Source organism: Medicago truncatula, chromosome 8 (genome assembly GCF_003473485.1).
Source record: "Medicago truncatula cultivar Jemalong A17 chromosome 8, MtrunA17r5.0-ANR, whole genome shotgun sequence".
NCBI classification, from domain to species: domain Eukaryota; kingdom Viridiplantae; phylum Streptophyta; class Magnoliopsida; order Fabales; family Fabaceae; genus Medicago; species Medicago truncatula.
Window position 1 is genome coordinate 6,519,368 of NC_053049.1, and position 19,829 is coordinate 6,539,196.

General features: G+C 34.5%; 3 protein-coding genes across 3 annotated transcripts; 2 read left to right on the top strand and 1 right to left on the bottom strand.

Annotated features, from left to right (window-relative positions):
- Positions 1–326: 326 nt before the first annotated feature.
- LOC11423972 (dihydrolipoyllysine-residue acetyltransferase component 2 of pyruvate dehydrogenase complex, mitochondrial) lies at positions 327–7,857 on the top strand. The gene is made up of 19 exons (XM_003627158.4): positions 327–499; positions 602–686; positions 1,358–1,434; positions 1,557–1,645; positions 1,740–1,783; positions 2,835–2,890; positions 2,976–3,050; positions 3,141–3,233; positions 3,404–3,649; positions 3,755–3,827; positions 5,027–5,124; positions 5,388–5,473; positions 5,550–5,625; positions 6,241–6,308; positions 6,395–6,461; positions 6,548–6,643; positions 6,737–6,839; positions 6,942–7,037; positions 7,459–7,857. The coding sequence occupies exons 1-19, from the start codon at positions 467–469 to the stop codon at positions 7,527–7,529; spliced, it is 1,632 nt and encodes a 543-aa protein (XP_003627206.1). The 5' UTR covers positions 327–466; the 3' UTR covers positions 7,530–7,857.
- Positions 7,858–10,993: 3,136 nt separating this feature from the next.
- LOC11421246 (mitochondrial import inner membrane translocase subunit TIM23-2) lies at positions 10,994–11,876 on the bottom strand. Its single transcript, XM_003627159.4, has one exon. It carries the CDS (start codon positions 11,761–11,763, stop codon positions 11,215–11,217), a length of 549 nt encoding a protein of 182 aa, XP_003627207.1. The 5' UTR covers positions 11,764–11,876; the 3' UTR covers positions 10,994–11,214.
- A 1,323-nt stretch (positions 11,877–13,199) lies between these two features.
- LOC11418915 (aminopeptidase M1) lies at positions 13,200–19,809 on the top strand. Its single transcript, XM_003627160.4, has 19 exons — positions 13,200–13,504; positions 13,598–13,740; positions 13,959–14,061; positions 14,132–14,318; positions 14,568–14,661; positions 15,044–15,197; positions 15,368–15,472; positions 15,560–15,676; positions 15,899–16,012; positions 16,279–16,461; positions 16,560–16,881; positions 17,051–17,172; positions 17,264–17,361; positions 17,650–17,827; positions 17,924–18,035; positions 18,367–18,434; positions 18,530–18,607; positions 18,781–18,858; positions 19,258–19,809. Exons 1-19 carry the CDS (start codon positions 13,280–13,282, stop codon positions 19,438–19,440), a joined length of 2,664 nt encoding a protein of 887 aa, XP_003627208.1. The 5' UTR covers positions 13,200–13,279; the 3' UTR covers positions 19,441–19,809.
- Positions 19,810–19,829: the final 20 nt, after the last annotated feature.

Sequence of the window (19,829 nt, forward strand, 5' to 3'; positions counted from 1 at the left end):
TGTGCAAAAAAATAAAAAATAGTTGAAAAGAATGAGTAACTTTTTTTTGGTGGATGGAGGTTGAACCCCAAATCTTACATATATTATATATTATCCCTATCAACTGAAGATAAACTCACGAGAGCAAAATAATAAGTAAAGTACTAACACTGTTTTAAAAGAAAAAAGAATTTATGGGTGAATTAAAATATGGGTGTAATATGAAAATTTTTATAAGCAGTAATAATTTATTGAAATTTATTTAAAGTAGTAAAAAGTAAAGGTATTTTATAAAATAAAAAATAAAGATAATAATTAAGGAATAAAAAAAAGGAAAGAAATAAGGAATAAAATATGTTCTGGTTTGGTTTGCTGGGGTTTCAGCTGCAATGCCCTTTCCATCTTTCTTATATTTGATTTGATCCGATCTCCCACCACCAAACCCTAATTTCAATTCTCATCGCCGTATTCTCAATTTCAATCAATAATGGCTTCTCATTTACTCAATCACTCCAAAAAGGTCAATCATTCTATTTTCCCTTTCACCATATTCTATTTCTTCTTTTTTCATCGAATTCATTTTTTTTATTCAAAGCTTCTTTTTTTTTTTTTTTTATTGCAGTTAAGAAATGCTTCGAGTTTGTTACACCACGACCGTGCTCTTTTGCTTCGTATGTTTTGCAGCGATGTTCAGCCCAGAAATCCTGGTACTTTTTTTTAATTGTTATTTTTCAATATCTATTGCTACTTAATTCCAATGCAATTTTCATTTTTTTTGAGTTTGTTGGTTATAAAAAAAAAATTGAAGTTTTTAGAGAGAGAGAGAGTTGGGGTAGCTGGTATAGTAGAAAAGAGGGTGGAAACTTGGCTTAGGTGGTTTGGGCATGTAGAGGGAAGTTCCGGAGATTTTGTAGCAAGTCGAGTAGATCAGCTGGAGGGCAGGGAAATCACTAGAGGCAAAGGAAGACAGTAAATCCTGTGGTAAGACGAGTAGATGAGATGGTGGGTAGAGGAAGACCTAGAAAAACTATTAAGAAAGATTTAAAGGTTAATGAATTGGATTGAGATGAGATGTTCGATAGAATATTATCGCGTTGTTTGATCCATGTAGCTGACCCTACTTAGTGGGAAAAGGCTTGTTGTTGTAATTTGCTATAGGTACATTGATAGTGATCAAATTAAGAATTTGTGTTTTTAACTTCTAAACAATCTATCTGTGCGAGCAATAGTATAACATTAGAGGTGATGTGGGAGAAAATCACCTTTTGGTGAATGGTAATATTGTGCAGGAACCTAATGATATTATGCTATTGTTGCTACTTTGTGTTCTTTATTTTTTATTTTGATGTATTTATAGTTGTAGTTGGTTATTGTTTAGATGTGTGGAAAACTCAATTACAAGAGCGTGAGTCTTCAGCGAGAAATCATGTCTCTGAATCATCCCCAAACTTTACTGTGAGTAGATATCATTTACTTGACAATGCTACTCAGGCTGTTTCTTGCTTTTTTTACACCCTCCCCTCTGAGCTAACATTCTAGACTGACCCGTATTCTCTTTTTCTTTTTCTTTTTCCTAGAAACTTTCATTTGGTGTACAGAAGAGAAACATGTCCACCATGAAAAGGGGTTACATGAGGGAGTCGTTGTTGAATAGAGAGATTTCACAGTAAGTTGTTTTCATGTCAATTTATTTTCTTTTTTGCTTTAAGATGGGATTACCTGTATCTTACTCATTTTCATTCCACCATGCCCTTCAACAGAAATTCACAGGTTCTGTCTAGGAGAAGCTATTCATCAGCTTCAGGTACAGTTCATCATTCTTTGTCATTTGTTCGTATTGTAGATTCTTTGGTGATCATATCTAAATTACCTTGGTTAAAATATCCATGAGTTGTTTTGTTCTTTGGTTTTATATTCAGTTGAATGTTTGGATTTTGAGTGAACCATCCATATATCTAGGATTTGCAACGTGGGTGAGGCTTCTCACCCAAATGATGCTTTTGATGCAAATTCATGTCTACCAGCACCCCAGTTCTGAAACTTCTATTTTGTAGCTTTTGAAAAAATGAATTCTGAAACTTAACCAAGTAGAATTGTGTATTAAATACTATTAGCCTGCAATAATCCACCTAGTATTTTGACCTGTTATGTTAGTTTTGTTGCTACTGTAAATTATTAATAGTTTCGTTGCAACCCAAATGGAAGGTTGCAAATGTTGAGCTACCTGATCAAATCAGTATGACTTTTTGACTAGTGTTCTTGACAATGGTTTGAGCTATGAGGCTTTTTTAATGTGGTTTTCTGACAATATGTTAAGTATCCATTAATATGTATCGAATCATGTGGATGATTATTCTCCTAAAAGCTTAAGTTGATAGGTAGAGGTGATGCTTTTGTATCTTTAACATGCTCCCTTACATTAGAACTCTGAGCTTGAAGCATGGATAATGCACATACTTGTTATACCTTGTGTTACATTTAACTTATTTACAAAGAATATAGTAGAAGATTCAGGCTCTTGAAAACTAATGGGTTTTTAATACCATGTCAAAGTCCAACTCTCCTAAAACACTTCACTGCTGTCTGCTGCATTATTTATCTTGTTTTGAACTTGTGTTTGCCCCTTACACCCTTACAGGGAGAGGTTAGGTTATGTACTTGATTGTTACCCAAAAATCTCATTGTTTGGAGAATAGTTCTGTTTTTCCAAAAGTTACGAGGATTTTATATTTTTCCGTAATTCCTATTCTTGTTTCCATTTTTTATTATGAAATGAATAGTTAATTTTGGGAATATCAGTATCAATGATTGTGTACTTAATGATCTCATTACCAAATATGGTGAATATCTTTCAGATCTCCCCCCACACCAGGAAATTGGAATGCCTTCTCTCTCGCCTACAATGACAGAGGTTTCTACTGCTCTGAATCCAATGAGATTGCCGTATAGTATTAGTAGGTAATAGGTTATATTAACTGATTCCCAATGATGTGCAGGGTAACATTGCAAGATGGTTGAAGAAAGAAGGTGATAAAGTTTCTCCTGGTGAAGTGCTCTGTGAAGTTGAAACTGTACGGTTCTTGTACCAGAGATTACATCAAATATAAAATATCACTATTTAGATTCCTGTCTGAAATGTGTAAATTGTATTTCAAATGAAGGATAAAGCTACAGTTGAAATGGAGTGCATGGAGGAAGGTTTTCTGGCCAAAATAGTACGTAAGGAAGGCGAAAAAGAAATTCAAGTTGGTGAGGTATTGATATTGTCTAACTCTCTGAACTTTCACCTTTTCTCTTTGGAAAGAGCTCTTTATGCTGTTGTTCAACAGATTGAATTTACCAGAATTATTTATTCCTTTAAACTCCAAACTCTTTTCTCTTATGAAAAGATCCATGTTGGTAACGGGAAGATTTTCTTTCATAGGTAATTGCCATAACTGTTGAAGAGGAGGCGGACATTGCCAAATTTAAAGACTATCAACCTTCAGCATCTGAATCTAGTGCCCCCCCTGCCAAAGAAACACCTGCCCCACCTCCCCCAAAGAAAGAGGTGGCAGAGGAGCCTGCCCGAGAACCTGAGCCAAAGGTTTCCAAACCTAGTGCACCACCTTCATCTGGAGATCGCATATTTGCTAGTCCCCTTGCTAGAAAGTTAGCTGAAGAGAAAAATGTCAGTTACTAACACTTAAACACCATGGTTGAATAATTTTCTGTTAAAGAACTGAACTAAGCCATTTTTATGGCATTATGCAACCTGTTTACTTCATGTATGCAGGTGAATCTCTCCAGCATCAAAGGAACAGGACCTGATGGGCTCATTGTCAAGGGTGACATTGATGATTACTTGGGTATATTTCTAATTTTCTATATGTATGTGTCTGTATTATTTACGCAGTATAGTAGTAACACATGCTTCCCTATTTATTCCTCTGCCTCTCGCTAGTTCTAGGATATTTTTTCTGCGAAGAACTGGGTCAGATAAACAATCAAATTGAAATTTTTTTGAACCCTGATTCCCAAAATTGTACCGGGTAGGTAGCAGAATTCTCCCACAACAATGATTACACTCAATGCTTTTTCTCTTCCCTCTCAGTCTCTTAATTTCCTCCGCTACCTACTATCTCGACTTACAGTTAGTTAGCTGTCCTGTTACACTGTGTAGCTGTCTTAACTTATTTAGAGGTTGTAATCCTCTGCTCTCCTTTTATTTCTCGTTACATATCCAAGTTGGCTGCTGCTTACCGATACCCCCTCAAAGAACGAGTCATCTTGTCCTCTAGTTGGAAATCATGTATTGCTCTTGGGATGCTGGCTGCAGCCTTCCAACTATTCTCCTGATCTGGTAAATTGAAGCCATTTGATCAACATCTCCAATTCACCTGAGGAATTTCCCCTTTTGTCAACAAATGCTTCAGGTTGTACCTTCCATTCATGTTCATCTGATAGCATTGGGGGAAGGTTGGCCCTCTGCTGACTTGGATGTAGGGCTTTCTTCAACAAAAAGACATGAAAAACTGGTGTATTTTGTTGTGTTATGGTAATTGTAATCTCTATCTAACCTGTTGAAATATATCCAGTTCCTCATAAGTTCCAAAAAAAACCAGCCTATATCAAGCAGCGGTTGCAGCTTGATAAAAACCCAGCCACCCACTTGGAACTCTGTTGTTCTCCCATGCTTATTCAACTGTGCTCTCAACTGGTTTTGTTTGTCTCTAGAACAAACTGCCTTCCAGTTCAATCTACAACAGACTGCCTTCCAGTTCAACCAACTCATCAGTTTGCCGAGTTAACGATTTATTTTCTGACCTCAAAAGGGAATAATAACCCCTTTCTAAAGCAAATATAGGAGGATATAGGCGATGCAAAACTTTGAAATGTGTTGTTTTGGTTTTGGTGCCGTAGTTAATGAGCTATAATAAAAAATTGTGTCTGCTTAGTTGATTCATTTAGGCCACTATTTAAGCCTTGTACTTGTAATCACTTTCATCTTTAGTTGATTCGTTGATTGTGTTGATTATATTATAAACCTTTTTACCATCTAATGCAGCTTCTGGTGCTAAAGAAGTTTCAGCACCTTCAAAGGCCAAGCCTGCAGCAGATGCAGCATTGGATTATACCGACATTCCTGTCTCACAAATAAGGAAGGTAGTATATCAAACAAGTCTTTGAAATTTATCTTCGATGATACTTTGTTTCGCACATGAACCAAATACCATTTGTTTAGGACAACGCCATGTATGTTCTCAATTTGTGAACAAAAATTGTGTATGCTTATTGATATATTACTGGAACATTTTTTTTTTTCTGTATGTTTTTTTCTGCAACAACAGTAACATCCTGATCATAATATATCTTGTGCATGCATAAGTGATGCTTTTTCCTTGAAACTAACTCTATATATTTGACAGATCACGGCTTCACGTTTGTTGCTATCAAAACAAACTATTCCTCATTACTATTTGACAGTAGATACATGTGTTGACAAACTCATGAGGTGAGCTTCTCCACTATTATCAATATATTACCTATGATACAAATAATTTTTTATAACTTGAACTCCTCATCTGCAGTTTGCGTACCCAACTCAATTCACTACAGGAAGCTTCTGGTGGTGCCCGTATATCAGTAAATGACCTTGTAATCAAGGTATCAATTTTTTTTTACCAAAATATGTGTTTGATAGTTGCAGATTGTCTTCCTTCGATCCCGTGTTTTGGTTGGGTAGATTTTCACTTGTTTCAAGGACATTATATTTGATAAACATACGTTGTACTCTTTTCACTTGTTTTTGATTAGCTTTGAACAACATCTGAGCGTTTGCTTAGGTAGATTTTCCCTCAGACCTCTGTTGTCTCTCTTTTTGGCCCCTTTATAAATTGTGACTCTTATTCCAGTTTTTCTATCTCCTTATGAATTTATAGAACTCCATGAGTTTCAGGCTAAGACAATCCAAAGAGCAGTGCATTAGTTTTTGCGATTGTCAATAGGAAAGATAGATTTTTAACTCCGACAGTGGTTATTAATCGGCTGTGAAAATCACACAGTGCAATGTAGTGTGAAATTAATTTTAGCCCAAGTCTGTTGCATCATCACTCCTCCAACTTTTCAGAGCGGCTTTACAGTTGTCTGGGTTGCAATTTGTCTGAAATTTACTCATAAGTTGCCAAAAAAAAAGACTTTTTAGCTTAAACCGTCTGTCTTGTGCGGCAGAGATTATTGTCTACATATAACTAAGTTTGATGCTTGCCTTTTTTATTACAGGCTGCTGCTTTGGCTCTCCGTAAAGTTCCTCAGTGTAACAGTTCATGGACAAATGACTATATTCGCCAGTAAGTTAACAGTTTTTAAATGTATGGATTGCAATCAAATTTGTGAATGACCGTATGAAACATTTGTTATTATGTTTTTTGTGCAGGTATCATAATGTGAATATCAATGTTGCCGTGCAGACTGATCATGGACTCTTTGTTCCAGTCGTCAGGGTGAGTGATGACTTCTTTCTAACACTTCAAATACATACACAACCTTTACTTATTCTAACTCAACCTTGTATTCACAATATTTGCAGGATGCAGACAAGAAAGGCCTCTCTACAATAGGTGAAGAGGTCAAACAATTGGCAAAGAAAGCCAAAGAAAACAGCTTGAAACCCCAAGATTACGAGGTTATTGAAGTTTCATGTTAATTCTTCATATTCATCGACCAATGACAACGTCTTGTCCTAGTTTCTGAATTGTTTGGTTGATATACATTGCAGGGAGGTACATTTACGGTGTCTAACTTGGGAGGGCCATTTGGAGTCAAACAGTTCTGTGCCATTGTCAATCCTCCTCAATCAGGCATTCTTGCAGTTGGATCTGGTGAGAAAAAATTAGGATTTTTTTCACCTTTTTATTTATTAGCTGCACTTGTTTTTGTTTATCATAATGATCATCTTTCTGCCTTTGCTTCTACATGAGCAGCTGAGAGGAGAGTCGTTCCAGGTTCAGGTGCTGAAGAATTCAAGTTTGCTTCCTTCATAGCCGTGACCCTCAGCTGTGATCATCGTGTTATAGATGGTAATTATTCTTAATCTGATGCTGTTACTTATGCTATATAATTTATTGATCAATGACATAGATTATTTTACTGTTTAGTGGAGCTAAATCCCTTTTGTGACTTTAAATTTAAGCTTATTTTTGTGATCATGGACTGAATCACCATTTATCCTTGATATTGTAATTGTCTGACAATTTAGTCCCTCAAATATAGGAAATGACAATTTAGTCCATTAAATTAAAAAACAGTCAATTAATAGTCAGTCATTTTCTCAAATTTAACACCACAATTTTAAATGTTCTATATTGTATTACTCTTATGCATACAAGAGAGAAGCTAATATGCAGGCATTTAATTAGTTTTGATGGATGTTTTTTAAAGTGATATTTTGGTGATTCGCGCAGAGAAACATGCTAACAATATGCTTATTATTCTGTTCAGGGGCGATTGGTGCCGAATGGTTGAAAGCATTCAAAGGCTATATTGAGAATCCAGAAACCATGTTGTTGTAAAAGTAAATAGAATGCTCCGATGAAGTACTCAATTCCTTTTTTCGAGTGATATTGTAGGCGGGGGATAAGATTTGATCACCTGGTATTTACCCATTTGGGTTTGGTTGATTTCCCTGACCAATTTTTTATTTAAGTATTTACTCTCTTACAATAAATTTTGAAAATTTGTAATTTTTTAATAAGTGAGGGTAGATAAGGCATTGAATTTTGAGTCCTGAAATCATGTTCTTCGAAGAGAATCCGCCCTTTATACAAACGAGGATTTAACATTTTCTTTGTTAGATGGTGTGAATAATTGAAACACTAATTTTATTTTATTGGCATCTCACCTTGTGTTGATTGAGTATGCATTTCGGTACTAGTATATGTCTAGTGACTAAGATGCAAACTTGAAATCATCAACTCAATTTATATCAAAGGTTAAGATTGTTGAACAACTACTGAAGTTTTCTATTTATTAAAACCCTAATTATAGTTTGATAGTCTAAGTAGACTACAAAGACACACTAGATTTAGTTAGGGAGCTTCTTTTCTCACCTCGTAAGTTATTTTCAAAGAAAACTTTTGGAGAAAACTGTTTTCTACCCTCCAGAACCAGTAGTATACTTTTGAACACTTCTATTTTTATTTTCTGTGTACGTATTTTTTTTTAAACTTGAGGTGAAAAGAAAATCTCTTTTAATTTTATATATTCATTCTCACGGCCTTAAATTGAGTAAAATTTACATTAAATTCATTGAATAAGGTGATGTTTAAATTTCATCAGTGATTTGTCAACAAAACATAAGTTAGAATCAATTAATTGATTTTAATTAAAAAAAAGGGCGATGATATTTCAATTACTCTTGATGACGGACTTGTGTTTTTTAACTCATTAAATAATATGTGAACTGTCATGTAAAAGGGTATGAAATTATTTTTAATATATTGTTGGGGTAAAACTTTTTACTATGTGAACCAATCACAATTACAAACTATTATTTGCATAACTTTTAAGATAAATATGGTTAAAGTTAAACATTTGTAATGATCCAACAGTTGAGACTAATTGACAGTAAAAATCTTTACCCTATCCATGCATGTCTGTTAAATCCTTTTCTTATTTTTAAAATACACTTATCAAGTTTTCTTTAATCACAGAAAGTTAATACTGTTCTTATTCACTAAATGATCAATACAAATTAACAATTAAATTTCAAAAGGGATTGGAGATTTTAACCAATAATTTGGCATGAATCAATGCATCATTCTCTGTACACTACACACAACGGAGTAAAGTCATGGAAAAGGGGGCTAGCTTCGACGACAACACTGTCAAGTGCAAAAAGCAATTTGGCAACATCAAAGACCTCCACCCTTGGAATTTTTAAGGAACCGGGAACATGGAAGAGTAAAAAGCAAAAGATAGATGGATAGATAGATAGACCAAGGAAGCATGAGACACAAATACACAATAAACCATACGAAACAAAAACAATAGGATTGAACCAAATCCCATATCTATGTCCCTTTTCATTTGCTTTAAATCCAAATTACCTCCTAATAATAACAATGATTTTACTATCACGTTGACGAACAAACCACTGCGAACCCATTAACCTCACACCCTCTTGCTATTGAGTGTGTTGCCTTTGCATAAAATACTCAAATTGCTGAGAAGCAAGGCAACACACTCAATAACAAGAGGCAAACTAATAATCAAACTATGTATGCATGATTTTCGGGAACAAAGCAGCATTTAGACATATATAAGTAGTGGTTGATTGTTAGTCATGATACTTCAGGACTCTAGAGTAAATTGTTCATGCGCTCATCGCAACATAACAAGAGTAATCAATATCACCAAAAAGAAGTTCATACAAGGTATGACCAGAACATAGAAGCCACAATCAACTGAAATATACTTAAGTATCAAGCGCAAGGATGAAATCATGATGAAATATCATCAAATGGCACCAACAATTCCTACCACAGAAAACTCTAAAACGAACAGTAAAGTAATAGTGGTTTAACACCCAAAAAAATTGTTCAATTCTGATCAAGCACATGCCAAATCTATCAAATCAGCCATTCAAATCATACATATTGATCCAGCTCTACCCATAACAAAAAAAGAACAAGCAAAAACAAAAGGTCAATTGATGCTATATCCACCTTTAAATTAGTCCTTCCAATTCACAGTTACACATTATAACAGAGCCATAATCGAGTTAAAAAAACATAGCATTAAACTAACAGTTTGCAACATAAGCATTAATTACCAACTACAAACCAACTAGTGACCCAGACACCAGATGCAACACTACTGACATCAAAAAATTGACACTAGTAATAATCTGAGAAATAGAATTATTGAATGCAATCACATGTATCATTATCTTGTCGACAAGTTTTGGTGCAACAAAGCTAACTACCATCACCACATTACATATGGCATACACCTTCCAAACAATTCTATATAATCTATAACTAAAATTAACATCAACAATCTCTCAAAATTGATATTTTTAAGATCAAATCTCACCCTCACACTTCAAATAATTTTTTTAATCCAACGGCAAAAACTAATTGCTTAGAGTGAACAACACAGAAATGTCATTCACTCTATAATTTGCCATTAAGTAAACCTCCATTGTACCGTAACCCAGACGTAAATAAGATTTGGCATTATGATCAATCAAATTGCCCTTCCAAACTACCATATATTAGCAAGTTTAGTTAGGCAAAAGCAAAGGCAACACACTTAACAATAGCAAGAGGCAAACTGTAATATTCAACCTAAGCGTGCATGATTTTCTGGAACAAATCAGCATTCGGACATATAAAAGTGCTAGTATATATGATAACAATGATTGATTATTGACCATGATACCTCCTGACTCTCAAGTAAATTATTCATATGTTTAGTGCAACATAACAAGAGTAATTAACATCAGCAAAAAGTTCATAAATAATATGACTAAGGCTCAGAAGAAGCCACAATCACCTAAAATACATAACCTTCAAAGTGCAAGGATGAAATTCAGATACTAGTGATGAAAATGAGTAAAATATCGCATCAAATGGTACCAAAATCCTGCAAAACTCCCATGATAAGGTGCCAACAATCTCTTCAGTAAAAATTCTAAAATGAGCAGTTTTATACCCAAATAAAAGTTGTTAATTTCTGATCAAAGACATGCACAATCTTTCAAATTAACCATTGAGGTCATTCATATCGATCCATCTAAACCCATCACATAAAAAGAACAGGCAAAAACCAAAGATTAATTAACACTATATCTATCTTCAAATTTAATTTCATCCCAATAATCATAATTACTCATTCCAAGACAACTTCACAAAGTTACACATTATAACTGAAAGCCATAACCAAGTTGTAAAGATATACCACAATAGTTAGCAACAGAAGCATCGATTAATTACTAATTATATTAAGTAGCAACATAGACACAGACACGACATTGATAATAATTTGAGAAAACAGAATTTTGAATATAACCAACCAAATATATAATTATCTTGTCGACGAATTTTGGTGCAATAGAGTTAAATAGTTAACTACATCACCATAATACACATGGCATACAACTTCCAAACAATTCTATATAATATATAACTAAAACTAACATCATTAATTTCTCAAAAAAAGATCTTTTATAAGATCAAATCTCACCCTCACACTTCAAATAGGCACATATCGTTTCGCTACCCGCTTCGCAGCCACAGCAGCTCCAACCAAAACACCACCAACAGCACCAGCAACCGCAGCCGATCTCACCCCTCTCGCAGCTCGATAAACCGCCCCAGTCCCAAGCCCTGCCGCCACACTATTCCAAACATCATCAACATCTCTCACAGCCTCAATTCCACTCTCAATTCCAGCATACAACAACCCAATAATCCCAACCCTATTTCCCCAAGTCCGACCCGAATGCCCAGACGCATTCAAAATCCGATTCACCCTAAGCTTCGCTGTGTCGGTTGATTCAAAGGATCGGATACCTTCGACAAGTCCAACTCCGGCACCGGCGATTGAACCGCCGAGGTAACCGCAACCGGTGTAAAAAGTAAGATTCTCACCCCAAGAACGGCGTTTACGTTTGGCTTCTTCGTCGAAGAGATACTCCGGTGAGGTTGGGAGTTTGTAGAGGTTTTGGATTGGAACTTCGAGGTCTTTGTATGGATTGTAGAATCGGGTTTGAGGATCTTGATCGGATTCGTTATTCGCCATTAGGGTTAGGGTTTCGTGGAAAGGAGTGAAAGCACGCAACGGTGCTTTTGTGTTTTCGAAGGTGAAAGATGAAACTGAACTTTCTATTTATGAAGGAAAAAGAAAAGTGTGGTTTTTGGGTTAGAGAATCTGTTATTAGATTGGAGATTCGGTTCGAATATGGATGGACCGGGTTTGGTTCGACCAGATTAAAGTGAATTTGGTTCAATGGACCGGCAAAGAGTGTTTGTTTTGTCTTTTTCCTTCTTTTTTTTCTTGTCAATCAGTTGTTGTCTCATTTGTGGGAGAGATTAATGGGTTTTAAGTGGAAGTGGTTAAACATGTGAGGGATTACGTTCTACACGGAGTAAAATGTTGGATTTATAAGAGAAGTGACTCATATACCCATTATCAAGGTTTCTTGTGGTCTTGGAGCATTAACCTCAATGTTTTTCTCGTGGTCTCGAGTCTGCTATTGGAATTTGGAAGGGCTCCATGTAAAAGCTTAGGATTAAGAGATAGTTTTAGTATAGAGAAATGTCACCAACACACATTCTAACACACTCTCTCTAATTGGTTGAAATTCTAATGCCTTCTTTTTTTCTCTTTATCAACTAATTAAATGGAGTGTGTTCAGAAAAGTGTGTTAGAATGTGTGTTCCTAACCTTCCTTTTCAGGATATTAGTTTGGGTAAGAGTGCAAACTCCACCATATCTCAAACTTTTTTAACACTGATATTCACCTCTATTTTATTATCTAGATATTCATCTCACTATTATTTTTGCCATGCGCAAAATATTCGAGAGATCACTCTCGAATAATATTTTTTTATGTTTTAAAGGTTTTGAGAAATAACTTAGAGATCGTTTTTTATGATAAAGAGAAAAAAATGGTCTCATATTCAAACCGAAGAGGCTCATATATTCAACATTACTTTAAACGTGATTTACTTTTAAAAATTATTGGATCAGTCGTGTGTATACAAAAGTAATTTATTAATAATAGTTAACACACAAAATATATTATATATACTAATTACTACACAACCAATCTTCCTAAAAAGTGAAATATGCAACAAGTGCTTATAAAAGCAAGGGAGGAAGTATAATCTAGGAAGAATCAATGGATGCCGTGGCTTGCTCATCAAGCAGATTCCACTGACATGATTTCATTATGGTACCAAAATATATTTTAGTATACAGCAATATCTTACCGAAAGTTAAGGTTGGCAGATTATAATAAACAGTGATGCATTACAAAATAACAAATGAAATAATACTAAAAGTTTTTGTTAAAAGATATTCCAACTCACAACTTGCAACCACTAATCATCTAAGGAGGAAAACGATAACCATAAAACCCAATTCAACGTTTCAATCAATGGAATATCTACTATGTCATTTTCTCATCTTGTAATGTTATGACTTATAATTTTCCATGTATAATATAATACTTTAGCCTTTGAAAAGAAAATGTTATAAGTAATCTTTCACTTGGAAATAAAAGAAATTTAGAGTGAACTCTCTTTGGAAAAAAATGGAAAAGAAACATATCATAGATGAATTCAAAGGCCAAACAAGATTACCTAATTTTGCAATTCCAAAACAATATGAACTTCACTTAATACCTAATTTTTCATCATGCACTTTTTCTGGCACAGTGCAAGTTAGGCTTACCATCAATGAAAAGACCAAGTTCATTGTCTTAAACTCATTAGAACTTGTTATTCAAAATACTTGGTTCACAAACTCTTATGGAAAAGTGAGTATTCTTTAAGCACTTTGTGAAATTATTTGGATTAGTTTGTTTTGTTTGGTTGACTTTTTATGTGGCTTTGATTGATTTTTTTAACAGTATACTCCAAGTGATGTTGTGGTGGATGAAGAGGATGAGATATTAGTCTTGGTGTTTGACGAAGCACTTTTTGATGGAGAAGGAGTTTTGGTGATTGAGTTTTCTGGTATCCTCAATGAGCATCTTAGAGGATTCTATAGATGGTACTTCCTTTTTCCCTTTACTATGTTACATTGAACACCTTATTATAACGTAAATATGCGGCTACAATTGCAGTTGTGATACCGATGTAAAGACCTCTAAAACTTTTATGTCGCAGCTGCGATACCGTTGTAAACCTTAAAAAAACTTGCTTGATGAATTAAACGACTCTCACTTGATGCCTTTAGAGTCAATCAAACTTGTGCATTAATTTGAACAGCACTTATGTTGATGGAGAAGTGAAGAAAAATATGGCCACAACACAGTTTGAGGCAGTAGATGCAAGAAGATGTTTTCCATGCTGGGATGAACCTGCTCTAAAGGTATGTGTGTAGAATTCTATTCTTATCATCAATTTATAAGACTAATAGCTTTGACCATTCTAAATTACAGGCAAGTTTCAAGGTAACACTTACTGTGCCATCAGATTTAACTGCATTGTCTAATATGCCAGTTGAAAATGAAAAGCTAGATGGTGAATTAAAGACTGTTTATTTTGAGGAGTCTCCTATCATGTCAACTTATTTGGTGGCTGTTGTTGTCGGCTTATTTGATCATATCGAGGATAGAACTTCTACTGGTATGCAAATGAGTTTATCTACTGGCATAAGCACTTATGAGACCGTTTGGATTGACTTGTTTGAGTTTATCTACTAACATAATCACTTGTGTGACTGTTTGGGAAAGCTTATGGAAATAGCTTAAGACATCTATAAGTTGTTTTCAGCTCATTTTCATAAGCACTTGACTTCAAGATAATCACTTGTGACACATTTGCTTATGCAATCCTCTTATGCTGTGTTGATCATTTTTTGAACTTTCTTTATAGGGGTTGTGGTTGGTTTATATTGTGCTGTTGGAAAGAGTGATCAAGGGAAGCTTGCATTGGATATAGCTGTGAAGGCACTAGAAATATATACCAAGTGAATTCTTCCTTCCCTTTCAACTTTTAGAATACTCATTGTATACATAAATCTACATTTGCATGGAAACTCAACCACCTTAATTTTGTTAACAAAACTGTCTAGATATAAATAAACACTATACGGTATACATGGAAGGAAAGGTAAATATCAATTTCCTTCAATAAAACTCTTTGCTTGTATGAGAGGAAAAGAAGTAAAGAAAGAAGGAAATGATCCATTCAATGGAAAGAGTGTCCAGTGTCCGATATTAACGCGACACCGACACAAGTCGTTACATTTAGTTATTATATTTCCTCAAACTATTACTGATGTGTGTTATGTCCGGTGTTCGTGTACTCTTCCGTTGCTGTTGGTTAATTTTGTCTTTGACATCATCTAGGTACTTCTCAGTGCCTTATCCACTTCCTAAGCTGGATCTGGTTGCAGTTTCTGAGTTTTCTGCTGGAGCCATGGAGAATTATGGTTTAATCATATATAGAGAAAGTGATCTTCTTTACCATGAATTGCACTCTGCACCTGCAAAGAAGCAAAGAGTATGTTTCATAGTTAATCTTATTTTTGACTTTCAGCATTATATTTGTTTTGAAAAATTACTGTGTTTTTGTGAACATGATTATTTAGTTAGGTTCATCTATACTTGAATTGCATGTTGGTGAATTGAATAATCCATCATATATTAATATCCTTCATTTGTTTCCTTTAGATAACAATTGTCACAGCTCATGAAGTAGCTCATCAATGGTTTGGAAATTTGGTAACAATGGAATGGTGGACTCATTTATGGCTCAATGAAGGTTTTGCAACATGGGTAATTGGTTCTCTTAACCTTCTGGATTTGAGTTATAACCATTGATTGATCTATGAATAATCTTCATACTTTGTAACATGTTTTCAGATAAGTTATATGGTCACCAACATCTTATATCCAGAATGGAATATTTGGAGTCAGTTTCTTCTAGAAACTGCTAGTGGTTTACGAATGGACGCATTGGAAAAATCACATCCAATTGAGGCAAGAAAGTTACAGTATTTCTGACTGTAAACAAATAATGATGTTCCACTTCTTTCATTTATCTTTTTCTAATGCGACAGTTATTTGGACGGAGGGAGTATTATTTTGTCTCACACTCCACTTTGTCAGCAAAAAAGGAAATTGGCATTACAAATGTGATTCTCAAGCATATAATGTACATAATATATTGACACAAGTTGCTCCTGTATAACACATTTTCAGGTAGAAATATATCATGCAAGATCAGTTATTGAAATTTTTGATGCTGTCAGCTATGAGAAAGGATCTTCTGTAATTAGAATGTTGCAGAGTTACCTTGGAGATGTTACATTTCAGGTGACAACTGAACTATTGATGTGGACCTAATTATGTCTTTGCATAGAAAAAAAACTATTCATGATTTCATCCTTTATATATTCATTGAATATTTCTATGAAGTTTATACATTTGATATGAAAACCCTCAATGGTTTACTTTTAAATTTAAACTTACATTATTTGTTTGAATTTAGACTTGCATGAAATCACCTAAACAAATATGCTTCTTCCTGCAACATTTCTATCAGTCTGTTTTGACACTGCATTATTTTATTTTTAAACAAGAAATCATTAAGCACATATATAAGGAAATATCAAGCCAAAAATGCAAGAACAGAAGATCTATGGAATGTGCTTTCAGAGGTATCTGGTGAGCCAGTCGACATAATGATGCACAATTGGACAAAGAGCACAGGATATCCGGTTATTCATGTTCAATTAACAGCTAACATTTTGGAATTCAAACAGGTATTATGAAGTTGCAATCAAAACTAACATGCACCATAGACAACAAGTTTTCAACTTTCACCTTTGAAAATAACATTTATTGGCAATAAAATTTGCAGTCGCGATTCCTTTTATCCGGTTTTCATGTCGATGGACAGTGGATTGTTCCAATAACCTTGTGTATTGGTTCATATGAAAGACAGACAAAATTTCTTTTGGAGAAAAGCGACGGAAGGGTGGATATATCTGAACTGGTTCAATATATTGGTGATGATGTAAATTCAAATGAAAATAAGCATGAGGAGGATAGTCAAGAAAATCTATGGATCAAAGTCAATGTTGATCAAAGTGGTTTTTATAGGGTAAATTATGAAGACAAGCTTGCAGTTCGATTGAGGAAAGCCGTACAAAACAATTACTTGCTTCCTACTGATAAATTTGGTGTGTACAAAATCGTAGTGTTATATAAATAGAAACCTATGATATAATTTTTTTCTAGGAAGTTTTATTTAAGAGGATATGATAAGTCACCAATGCATGATCGCAAATGAAATGAGAAGTTTAATACAAACTACAAAAGCCATAAGAGACGTGAATTTTTATTTTACAGGCATTTTGGACGATGGAAACGCTCTTTGTCAGGCTTGTGAACAGTCACTGTCATCTTTGCTTATGTTGATGGATGTTTACAGAAAAGAGTTAGATTATGTTATTGTATCAAGGCTGATTGATGTAAGCATGTACATCTTCTCTACTGTACTTTCACTAATAACCTTGATATCTATCTATAGTGGCACAATATCGTAATTCTTTTTTATGACAGGTTTGTTATTGTGTTCTGAAAATCGCCATTGATGCCATTCCAGATTCGGTGAATGAATTGAAGCAATATTTTATCAGCCTTCTCATGTATTCAGCAGAGTAAGACTGTTGCAAACTTCACTTAAATAATTCACCATAATGGTTGGAATTTCCCTTTGAGTGAATATTTACTTTGATTGTGAATTTTTGTCATGTTCAGAGCATACTATAGATATAGGGTCCACACATATTGTGCACTTGTATTGTATAGTATCATCAGTATGATTTTCTGCATTCAACTTCATGATTAATATCATGTAATCTGAATATGTCTTAAAATCCATTTCTGTTAAAGGCAGTTAGTTTCTTACCTTGCAAGATATTACATACTTTATACTGTTTGTGCAGACAGCTAGGTTGGGATTCAATATCTGGCGAAGACCATTCTAATTCACTTTTGAGGGGGGAAGTTATTGAGGCATTGGCTACCCTTGATCATGATAAAACTCAACGTGAAGCAATGCGCCGTTTTCAGATTTTGTTGAACGACAGAAACACTTCTCTGCTTTCAGCCAACACCAGAAAGGTAATATATATGCAAGCCTTTTTCCCCGTCAAGAATACAAATCATTGTTTTGATTCTATTTACTTTTGACATGTATATTTGTAAAATATTTGTCAGGCTGCTTATATAGCTGTAATGAGGAGTACTACTGGTGAAAGGAGTGGATTGGAGTCTCTGTTCAGTTTCTATAAGAGCACTGATGTTTTGCAAGAAAGAGACAGGATATTGCGTATGACACTAGCCTTTAACCCTTGACTAGCTAGAAGCTTTATTGATCTCTTATGGCATAAGCGCTTATCATATAAGTGCTTAGATAAAATAAAGTAAAAACTGTTTTTATAAACAATCTTTGAGAGCTTATGAAATAAGCGGAAACGGTTTATGGACGTGTCACAAACTGTCTTCATAAGCTCTATCAAACAGTCTCACTCAAGTCAATTTGCTTAATCTGTCAATTTAAACAGACTCTTAATCTGAATGCATCTTCTAGAATTCTATGATTATATTGCATAGAGTGCTAAGTTACTTGATTAAATATGTTTTGTTATGAACTCATGCAGGTTGTATTGCATCAAGTGCAGACCCAAATGTTGTTCTAGAGGTTCTGAATCTTTTGTTGTCTGATGAGGTATTATAGTTTTCTAATGCAAATTCTGGTTATAAGCAGATAAAATGAATTCCCTTCTCAATTGATTGACCTTTGTTCATTGAAATTATTTATAGATTCCAGATCAAGATATTGTTTATGTGCTAGGCGGAATAAGCTTAGAAGGCGGTAGAACTGCAGTCAAATGGTTGAAGGTATGTACTTATCTTGATCCGTGAGAAATAACTAACAGCAATGAGTATGTAATATTTAGCTAATAATATGTTTGAAAAAAGATTTGCAAAGCTGTTCTGAAACTCAACTTAAATTAGTGGATGTCTATTTTGATTGAATTTATGGGATCATTCTGGTTTGATACCTAATGCAGGATAATTGGGAAAGAATCTTGGCCAAATATGGCGGTGGACTCTTACTCACCAACTTCATAAGTCTAATAGTTCCACGGGTAAGAAAATGCAGAGAAAGATGAGTTAGTGGATAAATTACTGAATTTCCAATTTGCTTCAATCTATTCAAACATATTTAATGTGGGTTCTAATGAATTAGTCACATATTCAAGTATACCGAGTGTGAGAACCTATGATGCACCGACACACACGCGAACACCGGACACGAAGTTGACATTGACACGTTGACACTGGTAATAATTTGAGAGAATGAAATAATTAAATGTAACCACATGTGTCGGTGTCAGACACAAATGTACACAGGTGCTACATAGGTGACAACTGTGAAAATTAAGATCAGTAAATGATGTCAATTCCAATGTAATGAGAGGTGACAATATCAGTATGTTTTCAAAATTGAAACCTCTCATTCCTTGAATTCATTCATGATGTGGTAGGTTAACAGCAATGAGGAAGCAGATGATATAGAAGCATTTTTTGCCAGCCGCATGAACCCTTCCATCGTTATGAACTTGAACGTAAGCATCGAAAAGATCCGCATCAAAGCAAGGTGGATTGAGAGTGTGAAGCAAGAACACTCTCTGCCAGACTTGATCAAACAATTAACTCAAAGAAAATGATAACTTTGACATCAATTTCCTATTAGCAAGTAACAATTCAAGTAAGCAATGTGTTCTGCTTCAGCAGACTAGGATATTCCTAATGTTGTTACTATGCATGGAATTATAAACATTGAGTACAGTCTAGTTTATCAATAGTTTGGGCAAAAACAAAGTTACCAAACTACTATATACATCGTTTCAAGTTTGTATCTATGGATTGGACACCAACATGAACACCGTCACACTTTCAATATAAAGTGTCGGTGCTGCATAGTTTGTATCATCCTCGTTTGTATGAACTTTGAAATGTCATGTCTACTCGCTGGATGTTTAAATTTTCAGGAGACTCATAGTTATCTTTATAAAACAACATTCTTTCTAGTCTCATTCATGTGACATGCAATTAT